This window comes from Apodemus sylvaticus, chromosome 5, assembly GCF_947179515.1.
Source record: "Apodemus sylvaticus chromosome 5, mApoSyl1.1, whole genome shotgun sequence".
In the NCBI taxonomy this organism is placed as follows: domain Eukaryota; kingdom Metazoa; phylum Chordata; class Mammalia; order Rodentia; family Muridae; genus Apodemus; species Apodemus sylvaticus.
In genome coordinates this window covers 56,207,917-56,222,537 of record NC_067476.1, presented here as the reverse complement: position 1 = coordinate 56,222,537, position 14,621 = coordinate 56,207,917, and the positions used below count along the sequence as shown (strand labels likewise).

At 36.3% G+C, this 14,621-nt stretch overlaps 1 protein-coding gene across 1 annotated transcript in view; it reads right to left on the bottom strand.

The window, feature by feature from the left end:
- The window catches only part of Agps (alkylglycerone phosphate synthase), a 101,029-nt gene that overhangs the window by 44,117 nt on the left and 42,291 nt on the right, over positions 1-14,621 (bottom strand). Inside the window, exon 11 of the mRNA XM_052182754.1 lies at positions 6,806-6,933. Within this exon, the coding sequence (XP_052038714.1) occupies positions 6,806-6,933 (128 nt within the window). The remainder of the gene's footprint in view (positions 1-6,805; positions 6,934-14,621) is intronic.

The following is a 14,621-nucleotide window of genomic DNA, read 5'->3' as shown; positions in this document are numbered from 1 at the left end:
CCTGGCTGTCCTGGAACTCACTCTGTCGACTAGGCTGGCCTTACTACCAAGTTTTTAACACTGAATTTTAGAAATTGTCAAATTCAACTCAAGGTCTCATATTTTTTCCAAAGTCAAGAAACATATTTTCAGTTGCTGTCTTGAATAAATTCACATGAACAAAGAATTCAAATTAAAAAAAAAAAGTGTATAGGTTAGTCTGCTGGCCTTTGGCAACTGATAATTTGTAAATTATTACACATCATTCTAAATATACGTATAAACAGAATTTGAAATAATTGATACTTACCACCGCCTGGTGGTGGAAGCACACGCCTTCATCGCAGCACTCAGGAGGCAGAGGCATGCAGAGCTCAGGAGGCAGAGGCCAGCTTGATCTACATAGTAAGCCTGGGCTACACAGAGAAATGCTGTCTCAGGGGGAAAAAAAGTTAGCACAGCAACTGATCAAAGAAACTCCTATACTCAAACATCAAATCTTGTGCCAATTAGGTTATTCCACTGCTTTCAAAACTAACTGGGGAGGTTGAGCTGAAAACAGACTCAATCCTCTTTCAAGTATAGAGACTATAAACTCTAAGAACAGTTAAGAGTTCAAAGTCACACCAAACCAACCAGTAAACACTGAAACCACTGCACACATAGGGCAAGCAGGCAAGGAGCCCAGCACTACAGTGACCCCTGCTGGTCGGTGTCAGAAGTAACCTAGGAAGGGGTGTTTGAACAAACTAATGGAGGGTTATTAAGAAATCTAAGAAATTTTAACAATATGCGAACAAAAGTTGAGTACTAAAGTTAATAAAATAATTAAGTTCACTAACTAGGATTTCTCATACAACTGACTTGCACCACCTATCTATGCCATACAGCCAGTAAATAGAACCAAAAGGTATAAAAAACTCCTGGGCACTAACTTAAAACCATCAATTGTTTTGTCTTGATGAATAAATAAATAAAAACACTGAACTCAAAGCATGAGTACATATTTTAATAAGCCAATTTCTAGCAATTTCCACCATTTAAGAGTATTACAACTAGGAATTTACCTGAACCTTAATCAGAAAATTAAAATTTAGTATTACTCTCTGTGCTAACTTAACAGATACCTACTACTACTTTATAAATTTAAAAAAAAAAAAACAGGCAATTATTTAAGAAATACCTCAAAAGATTCCTGGAAAATGTTTTCCTTACACTAAACCACACCCTTTGCTGGAGAAAACCATACACTTGAGATCAGACACATGAGTGGAGATGTCTCTGATGTCTCTGACTTAACTATATTTTACCAAAGTTCAGTATAAATACACCTTTTAATTCCCTGTAAGACTGCTACTACTTTAAAGTTCTTAAAGATAAATTAAAAAGGGTACTTCACTGAATGGCCCTCTATCTGGGCTGCCACAACTAGAGTGTTATCTCTGAACTGAAATAGTTTATTTCTTCAAAGGGTATGCCAAACATCCCGCTCAAATTCCTGAGCCTATCAAGAGATACAGGGAGTGGACCAACCTCTCAGAAGAGAAAAGGGGAAAAGGGGTAAGGGACTCTGTGAGGGTAGTACTGGTTGCAGAGACAACATTTGGAATGTTAATTAATTTAAAAAGAAAAAAAAAACCCAAAACACAAAAACAAAGTCTACATGTTTATCAGAAACAAATGCTCCAATATTCAACCCACTGGCAATGCTATGCAAAATTAAACTCAGTGAAGTTAAGATATGTTGTGTCCTCAGTAATTACCAAAAAAAAAAAAAAAAAACCTGAGAACTTCTCTATTTAATTTGCACACTACCTATTTCATTAGGAGGTATAACATTAAGAGCACAATGCGCCTGTACAAAGCCAATGATAAGTTAATGAAAAGGTCAACGGTAGATGAAAAGATATGTGTTAAATGAAAGTTCCTAGAAATGCAAACTTTAAATATAGACAATTATTCCTTTAATTATGTCAGAGTCAATATAAGTGAAATCATATATTTAAGGCTATTGGTAATACTCACTGGTCATCCTGGAAATGACATGCATATAGCTAGGGATCTATATTATAAACCAGATATTTCTTCTTAAAATTATTTGGTTAATAGTTCCCTCTGCTTGTAACAGCCACAAAACCAGACAAATATCCTAATCATAACTTTACTTTTATTTTCAGTTTAATAAAGGGACAATACCTACTTCTAAGTAACTTCGGCAAAGAACATGCCATACAATGGAAGACCTTCATTTCAGTGGATTACAATTGTAAAACACCCAAATAACCAAATCGCTGACCAAAGTTATTCTCTTTAGAGAGGGAAAAATATGACACATATAAAATATTAACTTATAATGACAACTGCATTTTATACGTAGGAAGAACACCCAAAATATAATTCTGCTGAATATACAAAAGACTTTTATAAAGTACATGTCAAAACTAATTTTTCAGTTTATTTGAACTCCTGAAGAATTTATAGAACTCACAAACTATTTCTTCTGTGATCTAAATCAACATAAGGAAATACATATTCATTTAAAATTACTTAAAATGTTGAAAACAAAGGTAAGAAAAACAGAAAAGAGCACCCTTTTGTGATTGTGAAGGAGAGGCTGTCATCTAAATACCCACTTCTGATATCCAAAGGGCCAGTTTACAAGGAACTGATGAATTAATACTAGTCAGCTTTCTTCTAATGGCAAGAGATAGCAATCTTTCAACATGGAAGATAGAATCATAACTTTTTTAAGATTTATATTTTTTAAAGATTTATTTATTATTATATGTAAGTATACTGTAGCTGTCTTCAGACACACCAAAAGAGGGCATCAGTTCTCATTACAGATTGTTGTGAGTCATCATGTGGTTGCTGGGATTTGAACTCAGGACCTTCAGAAGAGAAGTCAGTTCTCTTTATCACTGAGCCATCTCACTAGCCCCCAAGATTTATTTATTTTATATGAGTACACTGTGGCTCTCTTCAGACATATCAGAAGAGGACATCAGATGCCCTTACTGAAGGTTGTGAGCTGCCATGTGGTTGCTGGGAATTGAACTCAGAACCTCTGGAAGAACAGTCAGTGCTCTTAACCACTAAGCCATCTCTCCAGCCCAGAATGCTAAATTCTTATTGAAAACAACCAAAAAGAACCAGAGTCTATGCTACTGAGCTTGTTTCAAACCCTGTAAAAAAGATCACTGTTGGTTCTGGACTAGCAAAAGAATAGTAAAATATTGTATCTGACACTGATGGTACATCCTCATGTCTTAAGCCCCCAAAGGAAATCTTTTCTAAGAAAGTCTAAAGAATCACTAACTTATCCATCTACTGAGCCAAAGTGGAGACTGCACTGCCCTGCCACTTAAGAGACAGTTACATTAACCACCCACTAGCTCTTCCTCTCTAGCCCTTCAGAAGGCAGTAAAGAGGACAATTCCTCACATTGTCAAGATCACTTGAGACCTGAGGGACACCCCACTGCCAGTTGAGGCTGCTTATCTTGTCTTTCTCAGGAAGAACAGTAATGAAACCCTATAGCACCCACTTTGCTACTGTGAACAAGCACACATGCTCCTTTCCAAAAGACACTCATTTACTACACAGTTAGCAATTTTAAAAGCAGCTTGAGTAAAAGCATTGTAAAAGTATAAGTGTGAAATTACAAGCAGCCAACACATTATCCAATCAAGAACTGGACACAACCATAAAACATACCCTATCTATTTTAGTCAATCGTAAGTTCCCCTGCTACCAACTGAAATTCCAAATTTCAAAGTAAGCAACAGTGCAGAGCTATGATTTAAGCCTTTCTATCTGAAAATGCTGTTAGAAACGGAGAACAAAATATAGAACATACTATTGGCATGAGGTTTCTATTTAGTAAGCCAGTAAGGGCAATTATCTCTTAAACCATTAAAAAATTGTTTGTATTCACCCCCAAACAATGTCTGTACATTTGTATTATAAGGCATAAAATGTGGGTCCCTAAAGAACATGATACTACTGAAATGCATTCTTACCCACTGAGAAACAATGCTTGAGAATAAACTATTATCTACCAGGATTTTTAAATCAGTTTCAAATAAGACAAACTCCCTGGTCTATACAATCTGTCTGTAAAAGCTATTTATTATTAAGTACACAAACTACTCCAAACTCCAGTCTAGCCAGGTACTTTCTGGCTGATATGCTCTGCAACCGCATGGTGGCACTACAGTCATCAGTTAGTATCTAAGATCCTTAAAGGGGCAAGGTTTGTTGCTTTATGCAAGGAGGAGGAGTCTCTTCAACAGTACAAGCACCTCTTCTCTGTCACCTTCTAATATGAGCACATCAAACTATAATACAAATTGCACCAGACTATATGAATTAGTCTTATTTAAACCGAATGGCTCTATAATGTAATAATATTACGAACAGGATTTTTAATAGATTTACATATCACATCTCAATGATGAAAGCAAATGCATTTTCAAGTGAGTATGTGAATGTGGGAAAATGGATGGCTATTCAGAAAGCATAAAATACTTATACCTGAATTCTAAAGACCCTTTGAGAATACTTATTCAATCCACTAACCTGAAGAGAGACTACAAAATATAGCATTAACTAACATGACCCTCCTGAGATCTTTTGTCAAGAAAATGTATAAATCAATCTCAAATACTTTTTCAATGTTTATGATTATCATTTTTTAAAATCTGACTTGAGCTGACAGAAGAAGCAATGAGGAAGGGTACCCTGTTTTGAGCTGGTAAATCTTTAGGGGAAAAGGGTAAGCATGTCCAGAGGAATTCCTGTCTGCCATCTTTTAACAGAACCTGAACATGCCCAAATATTCTCATCCACCATTTTAACCTTTCCAATAAGTGCTTCATCCTTTAAGCTAAGTATGTCCCTAAATCTATCCATCTTCCCTTCTTGAACTATGACCATAAACTAACTACACATACAAATGTACCTACCTCTAAAGTGTGTCCCTGCATACCTAAGTATAAGTGCTAACATAAAATTTGAAGGAGCCACCACTTTGGAAAGAACCTCTTTGCTCACTCTGCCTGATGCAGGGAACAACACTTTGTACTCTTTTAAATGTAAACAAATGAATGAATGAATGAATGAATGAATGAATAGCCAACTTAAATAAAAACTACTTTGGAATTCATGTTTCTTTTGCTAAAAAACCACAGGCAATATTGATTAACTAGAAATACCATGTTCAAAACATGACCTAGAGACAACAGGCACTAATCATTAATACAACAGGCACAGTCTTTAATACAGTCTGGGCTATATTCTGAGAGCTGGTTTTTATAAATTAATTAATTAAGTGTGTATTTAATATTTTGTTTTATTTTTTAATTAGTGAATTTCCAATTACTTTCTTTAAAAAAAAATCAAAACTTTCAAATACCTGTACATTTCCTTATCTTACAGTCCAACATGAGTATGGATAACTGGTCAGAGTTTTCTTAAGTGTCCTTCCAGTCTACTTTGAGTGCTAACTAGGAAGCTGACCTACACAGGTGATCTTAAAAAGTTTCTTTCCAGTGTAGTGGGTGTCCCAGTTTTTAATCCCAGCACTCAGGTGGATCTCTTGTGAGTCTGAAGCCAGACTGATCTACATAGCAAGTTCCAGGCTTTCCAACAATAACAACAACAAAAAAACAGGAAAAAGAGTCTGTTTTCACATACCTCATAGAGAGTACTAAGGAACTCTATGTGTTTAGAGAAAGCAGGAAAGGGTGGAGTACATTGCCTTAACCTCTGTCTGAGAAGGGTCAAAACTATTATAAACTATTGCAGTTTAAAGAATGAATAAAGTAAGATATTTCCACACTAAAACATAGAATGAAATAAAAAGGTTATTTGGAAAAATGATAATATATTACTTTATAGGAAGGCAGGAGGCAGGGGTTTCTTTGTTGTTGTTTTCCCTTTTTCTTTTTTTAAGATTCCAAACAGGGGCTGGAGAAATATCTTAGTAGTTAAGAGCACTGGCTGCTCTTCCAGAGGACCCAAGTTCAATCCCCACTCACATGGCAGCTCACAACTGTCTGTAACTAAAGTTCCAATGGATCTGACACCAATGCACATGAAAGAAAATTAATTATTAAAAAAAGTCTTGAAAAAATTAAGTAAAAAAATATTACTTAAACAATAGATAAAAATAACGTTATAAAAGCAAGTAGCACCTACCAGCACATTCTATAAATGAAAAGCATGTATTTTAATACTTCTAAACTTGGGGATTAGTGATGCTCAGTCATTACCTCTAGTTTCTTCTTTTTCTTTTTCTTTTTCTTTCTTTTGGGGGCATGGGGGGGGGTCTTTGTTGAGACAGGGTCTATCTGCATAACCCTGGCTGGGGTTCATTGTGTAGACCAGGTCATGAGCTCAGAGAGAGAGATCCACCTGCCTCTGCTTTCCGAGCCCTAGGCTGAAAGGTGTGCACCACCACATGTGGCTACTTCTAATTTCAATAAATGTTTTAAGGTAAGTTAAATATCATTTCATCACAAAATGTGTTATTCCAAAATAATTTAAAATATAGCATTCAACACAAAGCAGAATCATTTAAAGCCAGGAATCAAAGCCCATATCTCACCTTGGCCCAAATCACACAGGCCTCTTCAGACGACAAAGAAGAGTAAAAGCAATGAACTACTGAATGTAACAAGGGTGCTTGGGGTCATTCTCTGTGTAAAATGTGGTGAAACAATTACAACTGCAACACAACTAAATATAAAGAGTACTTGAAGCATCACAATTACAGCACGATTTTTAAATTATAATTGATATACAGCGTCTACTTTGTTTTTACCTGCTTTGCAATTTCTCTTAAACAGGCTACACCTTGTTCAAAATTAGGGAAAGCCACTGAGCCATACTTTTGGTATTCAGGGGTTGGTCTGATTTTTATTGTAGCTTCTGTTATTACACCAAGAGTTCCTAAAAAAGAAGGGAAATAATCCATTTATCACATGGCAATTTTCTAAAACCATATTTAATTGACTGATTCTACTGACTAATTCTATTAACCATGTTAAATCTATTTGATCTCTTCTATATGGAAAATAATGGCTAATTAAGTCTTCTAAAATGATTGAGCAAATTCTATAATTGCAAAAATTAGACTGTTTTTCTTTTTTATGTATAAGTATTTTAAAACATTCTAAGCTTTCTCTAAGAAAGTTACTCTTAAGTGGTTTTTAAGCATTATAACACATTAAAAGAAAAATAGAGAAGCAAGTTGTTATAGCTCACACATATTGGCAAAGATATATTCTGATGTGTCAATATTTACTATAAAAAGATTTACTGGGCCAAAAAGATGCTTTCTAACTTTGAAATGACTGAAGGATTCTGAGGAATGATGACCTTGCCTTGTAACCTCAGATTTAGTACATAAAAAGACAAATACATTACTGAGAAGCTCTTAACGAAGCATTCAGAGACAAAATATGAAGAATGAAAAAACCACGTTCTTTACTGCTTGGGCCATAAAGAGATTAAGCGGAAAGAAAAATATTAAGTAAATATAATCATATATACCAAAATATTTAAAGAAATATGACTTAAAAGGAATATATTCATAAAATCAAATGCTTTCAAACCTCTGGTTTCAGATGTACAAATAGTGTACCATTAGCAAATATTTCAATGATCATTTTTAAAAAGTGTAAAGAGAAATGTGAATGAAACTGAACAACTTAGTTACAACATTGGAAATCAAAGTCCAGATCATGTTTGGAATCCCTAGAGTGACTTACCAATATGTAAACACAATGTTAAAGACTAGTCTGAGTCAGTGGAATATAAAGCAGATTGATTAGTTGTTGATATATTGATATATTATATATATATATGTTGTTTCTGTCTTATTTAAAATATGAGACTCTTATAACTTGCATGGTAACAAAAATCTCTATAAAGTTTGCCCAACTAATATTTTAATATATAAAAACAAATGTAAAATTGAAAACATAACTAAAATGACTAAATTTTTTTGTTTCTATATCTTTGAGATATAATTTCAATGATTCACCCATTTAAAATTATAGAAGCCCTCAAAACAAAACAATGGTTATTGTCATCCTATTGGTTACCTACCATAACTAGATGGTAAACCCTACTAGTGAAGACACAATACACTTTGGTTCCAGCAAATAGAGAAATCATGCTGAACTGATCTGGAAGTTTTCTCCCTGTTGGCTACCTTGTATAGTAGTGGACCCTGAATGCTACAATATCAACCAGCCAAGCAAGATGTATGCATGGGCACAACCCTGGCATGACCGTTAGAGAGGCAAACAACTGTCTTCTGATTGGATTGGGGCCTGGTTCACAGGAGTGTACTGAAATACTGGCCAAAGCCAGTGGCTAGGAAGGTCATCGGCCCTGTGTGTATGTACAAGGGTGGGCAAGAACTGCTATTGTTTTGCTAAAGTGACACTTTGTCAAACTACCATGTAAATAGTTGTTTTTACCCACAAATTAGTTGACTATCAAGAAAAGCTGCTTTTTGAATGGCCTTCTGTCTGTGCAAAACTGATTAAAGTGGTGAGAATAAGTAACTGTTGAGTGCTCAACTCTAAATGAGACATCTCTAACAACACCACAACAAAGTTCAGGGGACATTGTAGGAGAGAAACAGTGAGAATGTTAGGAGCCAGAGGCTGGAGTGCTATAAAATACTGTCATCTGGACATGGTGTGGCTGTTGCACTCGTGAACTCAAAGCAGCAGTGGCTACTTCCACGGGATCAAGCTGGTCAGTAATTCCAGCATAGACTGTGCAGGTGCTCTTTAAGACTATTGCTGAGGAGCTATTGGCAGATGATGGCTGCTATAGGAGGGAGAATTATTTTTCTTCAGGGATGTGGCCACTGGTAGGTTGCTCATGTTTGTATAGGCAGTACTCAATGAGTTACTAAAACAAAGAGAAAGAGGAGGAGGAGGAAGAGGAGGAGGAAGAAGAGAAAGAGGAGGAAGAAGAAGAAGAGAGGGGGAGGAGGTGAAGGAAGAAGAGGAAGAGGAAGAGGAGGAAGAAAAGGAGGAGAAGGAAGAGGAGGAGGAAGAGGAGGAAGAAAAGGAGGAGGAGGAAGAAGAGGAAGAAGAAGAGGAGGAGGAGGAGAAGGAAGAAGAGGAGGAGGAGGAAAGGAAGAGGAAGATGTGAGGGCCACTTTAGGGAGGCACAGGGAAAGTGTGAGGCTGATGATGGATAAGCTCAAGATATATTGCATATATGTTTGAAACTATCAAAGTAGAAATAAAAGGTATTTTTAAAAAAGAAAATGCTAGCTAAAGTTGGTAGCTTTTAGTATATTCACATGTATGCATAATCATTACTATAAACTGAATTTAGACCATTTTAATCTCCCACAACTGTACCAATTAAACAACCATGCTCCATTCATTTCCAGACCCACACCCTAGCCAATTATTCATAAATACATTCTGTCTCTATTCTGGATATTCTGCATACTCTGGATATTTTATACAAAAGGAAAGTCATAGTGTGTAGTCATTTGGACTTTCTTTAATTTGCAATGGTTTCAAGGTTCACTTGAAACAGCATTTATTTATATCTAAGAATTACTGACTATCAATAAACTACTGAAAACACTGGAGCTGGGCTGTGTAATAACTACAATGAAAAGTTCATTTAAACAACCTGCACCACATCAGAACTGGTGGCAGAAGTGTGTGGGTGAGGTGGCCCTACAAGGGAGTGATGGCATGAGCAAGGGAGAGATGCCCTTCCCCTCCCCCTTTCCTCCTCCTTTCCCTTTCGCTGCAGGCAGGACAGCTGTCCCTGCCCCTCCCTGGTTGCAGCTCCTGGGAGAGTGGGCCCTGCATCTTACCTTGGGCTTCACAATAGAGCTATCCCTGGTTGCAAAGGCACGAGTGAGCCAGTCCCAAGGGCTTGAGAGCATGACCCTGTCTGTCCCTTGCTGGCTATAGCATTGTGTGAGCTAGCTGGGGGCAGTGCTGGAGAATTTATCCTGGCAGTACAAGTGCAGAAGAGCTGGTAGGCTGACCAATACTCAAGCTCAGACACTACCAAGGCCCAGATCCAGGGCTTCGAGTTGTCCCACCCAAACATCTACCCCATCTATGAGTTGCTGGAGCAGATAACTGGCCTGGCCTGAAGATCAAAAGCTGGAGGATCTCTATGACAATGAAAAACAATAGGATACCCAAGGAGTCCTGGTGAGGATCCAGTATTGATAGAATAACAGAAGCCAGAGGCCTCAAAACTTACCAATGACGGGTTGCAATGAACATTTGCAAATAAAGATGTGTTGCAAGTAAAGGGTATATTGTGAGACACATGGTGACATACTATAGCTTCCATGAAATTATTTTTTTTTTATTCTATCTTCTTTGTTTTCTTTGGGTAGGGGAGATTACAAGGGCAGATGGCAGATACAAAGGAGACAGAGAGATGAGTGGGACTGCATGATGTGAAATTCACAAAGAATCAATAAGAAGTTTAAAAAAAGCTGCCCAACAACATGTGATCTGGCAAAAAACAGAATATCAAACTTGAAGGACTGACTGACAGAGATTGTAACACAATGTGCTATAAAAAGAATAGAGAGAAAAACAGAGAAAAAACTAACAAAGTATCAGAGAAACATGAAAACCCTTTAATTACATTTCTAGATAAATAATGAAATTACTGTAAGAGCAGAGACAAAGCATGCAGCAGAAAAATTATTTTTAAAAATAGCTGAAATTTTCCTCTAACAGTATCCAATATATCAAATGAGTTCAAGAAATATCAAGCAGAGTGAACACAAAAATATCCATAGACAGATGATGATATAAATGCTCAAAGTCAAATACAAGAAAAAGTCTTAAAAAACAACATAAAAAATTATCAACAAGGAAAATTTTATAAAATGTACATTTGACTTGAAGCCAGAAAATAGCGTATCCAGAGAGCAAAGAAGCCTGTCTTCCACATTCAAAGTATGAAGACAAACAAAAGCCAAGACTTTGTTCAAACCAGGTTCTGAATAAATTCTAAAAGTTCTTTAAGTTGGAAGATAATGACCTCAAACACAAGAAACTCAATAAATGAACCAAGAAAACAAAGCAGATAGAAATCACAACAGGAAGCATCAGTTATATAATATAAGGGGGGACCCATAAGGCTCACGCACTATGAGATTCCTTTTATTAAAGGCCAGAATTTCAAAATCAATATAGGCAGGAAATATAGACTAATAGTTTGGTGGAGTGCAGTTGTGATCACAAAGGCAAAGTTACATTTTTACAATTATAAAAGATAATATAGGCATTTACTTCTTATAATCAGTGGTTCTCAACCTTCCTTTAGTACAGATCCTCATGTTGTGATGACCCCCCCCCAACCATAAGATTACGCTGCTACTTCCTAACTGTAACTTTGCTACTTTTATGAATTGTAATATAAATATATGATATTCAGGATGTCTGATATGCAATCCCTGTGAAAGGTTGTTAACCCCCCAAAGGGTCACAACCCACAGGTTGAGAACCACTACTGTACACCATTAAATAATGATACTATAAAACAACACCATTATGATATACACTACGCTTGAACCCTCAGCAGCACCAAGCTGAGCAGAAGCAATGGTCTGTGCAGGCGATGACCTGACTCAGGACGGACACACCAGGAGCCAGGGTGGCGAGGAACAAATGTGTGCTCTAGCTGCACACTTGCTCTACTTCCTTCCAGCAGGTTCCTTCTGAGTCACACAATCACACAAAGTCACAGCTACACTGTTGGGTAGGTTGTACAGGCGATATGTATAACAACATAACATAATGGAAAGTTTAAAGGAAACAGCTAGGAGTGCTACCTCTGTGTTTTATGACTGCTTAAATAAGGTGTAAATTTAAAGCCATACCACTAAAAAAAATAAAAAAGAGTAAAGTCATAAAGAAAGACAGACTAATAGTTTGGTAGCGTGCAGTTGTGATCACAAAGGCAGAGTAAAAGAAGTAAATATCTATATTATCTTTTATAATTGTAAAAAAGGCAAGCAAAAATGGATGGACTGAGTAAATCCAGGTGTGGCAATGACATTCAGTGTGACTGTTCTGCACAACTGAAAGACGAGACTTTCTCAATCAGCAGTTCTCAACCTGAGGGTAGCAACCTTTTTGGGGGCTAACAACTCTTTCACAGGTATCACCTAAAATGATTAGAGAAAACAGATATTTTCATTTATGGTTGGTAACAGTAGCAAAATTACAGTTATGAAGTAGCAATGAAAACAACTGTATGGTTGGGGGAGGTCACCACAATATGAGGAACTGTATTAAAGGGTCACAGCATTATGAAGGTTGAGAGCCACTGTTCTAAATAATTGAAATGTATTGTTGTTGCAAGAGACACACTTTCAAATACACCTAGATGCAAATATGGTAAAGGTGCACCATGTAAACATAGTACTAATACCAGACAAAACAGATTTTAAACAGAATGTTATTACATAGAGAGGAACACTTTGAAATGATAAATCATTGAGAAGACAATTATTAAAAGATGGTGCTGATAACTGGAAGTGAAAATATGATGGAAACTGATACAAATAAAATGGATAATGAATACCCGGAGATCTCAATACCCCAGTTTCAATATGACTTAAGAACTAATCAAAGGGAAGACTGAATGATAATTTAAGTAAATTTGACCTCATTCATAGACTAAAACATACCATTCAGCAATAGCAGAATGTAAATTCATTTCAGGTACATACACAGTATTCTTCAGGACAGACCACAAACTAGGCGATACAACAAACTTGAACAGATTTCCAAAGACTTCAATAATATAAAATATGTTCCTATCAGGGTTTATATAAAATACCACTCAAAGGCTATGTGTTTAAACTCCTGGTCTCTACCTGTTGAGTCTGTTTTAGGTGCTGTTTTAGGTGAGGTGCTATTTTAAGAGTCTGTGGAACCTTTAGGAGGTAAGTCTTCACTGGAAGCCTCACTGTCATTGGAGGACTGCCAGTGAGAGTTATAGAATGACCCTACTTCTACCCAAGCCCTCTTCTTCTTGGCCTATGGCATTATGATCAAGAAGTCCCATGTTCCTAGCACCAGGACTTCAAGCCACTACCATTACCTGCCACCACCACCCCAACCCCTGTGACCAATACAAATGATAGTGTAGTGCCTAGTATTTAGCCAAGGTGCTAAAAAAGTAACTAAAACAGCAAACTGGTATCAGAAATGGGGTTTTTGCTATAATAAACCTGACCATGTGGTTCTTGGGCTTTCGGACATGGTTTGTAAGAAGAATATGGAAGAGTGTGAGGTGGTAGAGTGGTCTTAGAATGCCATAAACAGGACTTAACAGATGATTCTAGTAAGAGTCTAGACGACCAGATGCTGATTTAAAAACAAAACAAAACAAAACAAAACAAAAAAGACAGTAAAGGCTAGATTCATGAGATTTCCAAGGGAAATAACTACGTTCTACTAGCCTCACTTAAGATATACTCCCCATGAATGTGCCCTTCTTGGACTCTGGCTTTTAGAGACTCCAAGTTAAACAAACAAAATAAATACGATGTGAGCTTGGGTCTAACTTCTTTCTTTTATATGAAACTGCAAGGGATTCAGAATAGTCAAAAAAACAGAAAAGAGGACTCATACATCTTAATTTTAAAATATGTACCTGTGGTATATATTGAAAATAATGATTCCCTCTTTCCCAGAATCAATCAATATCCATTATTTCAGCAGCAAGGGCTAGAGCCTTGTGAGTGCTCCTACTTCTACCAATCAATACTGGGTCGTTGATAAGTGGTCTTTACAAAACCAGTGCTGCTGTGAGTTCATGACTATAGTTACTATGACTAGAAGGTGGCACTACAGCCTTTCTTCCTACAGGACTCTTATATTTTCTTTATTAAATTTGTTCTTTGACAATTTCATAAATGTATATAATGTAAACTGATAACTCTCTTGACTCTTATCTGATTTTTTAAAAGGGGGTACTTAGAAAAACAGATTCAAAAGGAAAATCTAGGAGACAGGTGGTTTCAATCTAGAAAACTATCAAACACTTAAGGGACAAATATCAATTTGTCACAAATTTCTCAAAAATAACTTATTTTAGGAAGTGACTATTACATTATTCTAATACCATCAGACAAAACATACTAAATATGGTGTAACATAGGTCTAACTTCATCACAAAAAATATGGGTATGAAAAGTATCTTATGAAAGTCATCAGTATTATAATACTAGCTGACTTCAATATAGAAAGTAACATTATATAATTTATTTGGAACTGTTGGTCACAGAGGTCTCAAAGGACTCCAAAATAATATAAGTTCTTTACAGCTCGTTTGGTTGCCCACTAGATCTAGAAAATAAGACTATTGCTAAAGATAACACGCACCTCAGCTGCAAGCTATAGAGCAAGCAAGCTGGAACTATTCAAGTGCTGTGAGAAAAAGGATCAACAGCCTAATCTAGCTGTGAACCCTATGAACTACAAAAACAACCTAACGGGAAAAATATGCCCACCTGTGCAATCACTCCATAAGAGAAAACCCAAGCTATTTAATACAAAAAGCAAGTATTTTCCTGAACAAATAAAGCCTCACATAAATTGAAA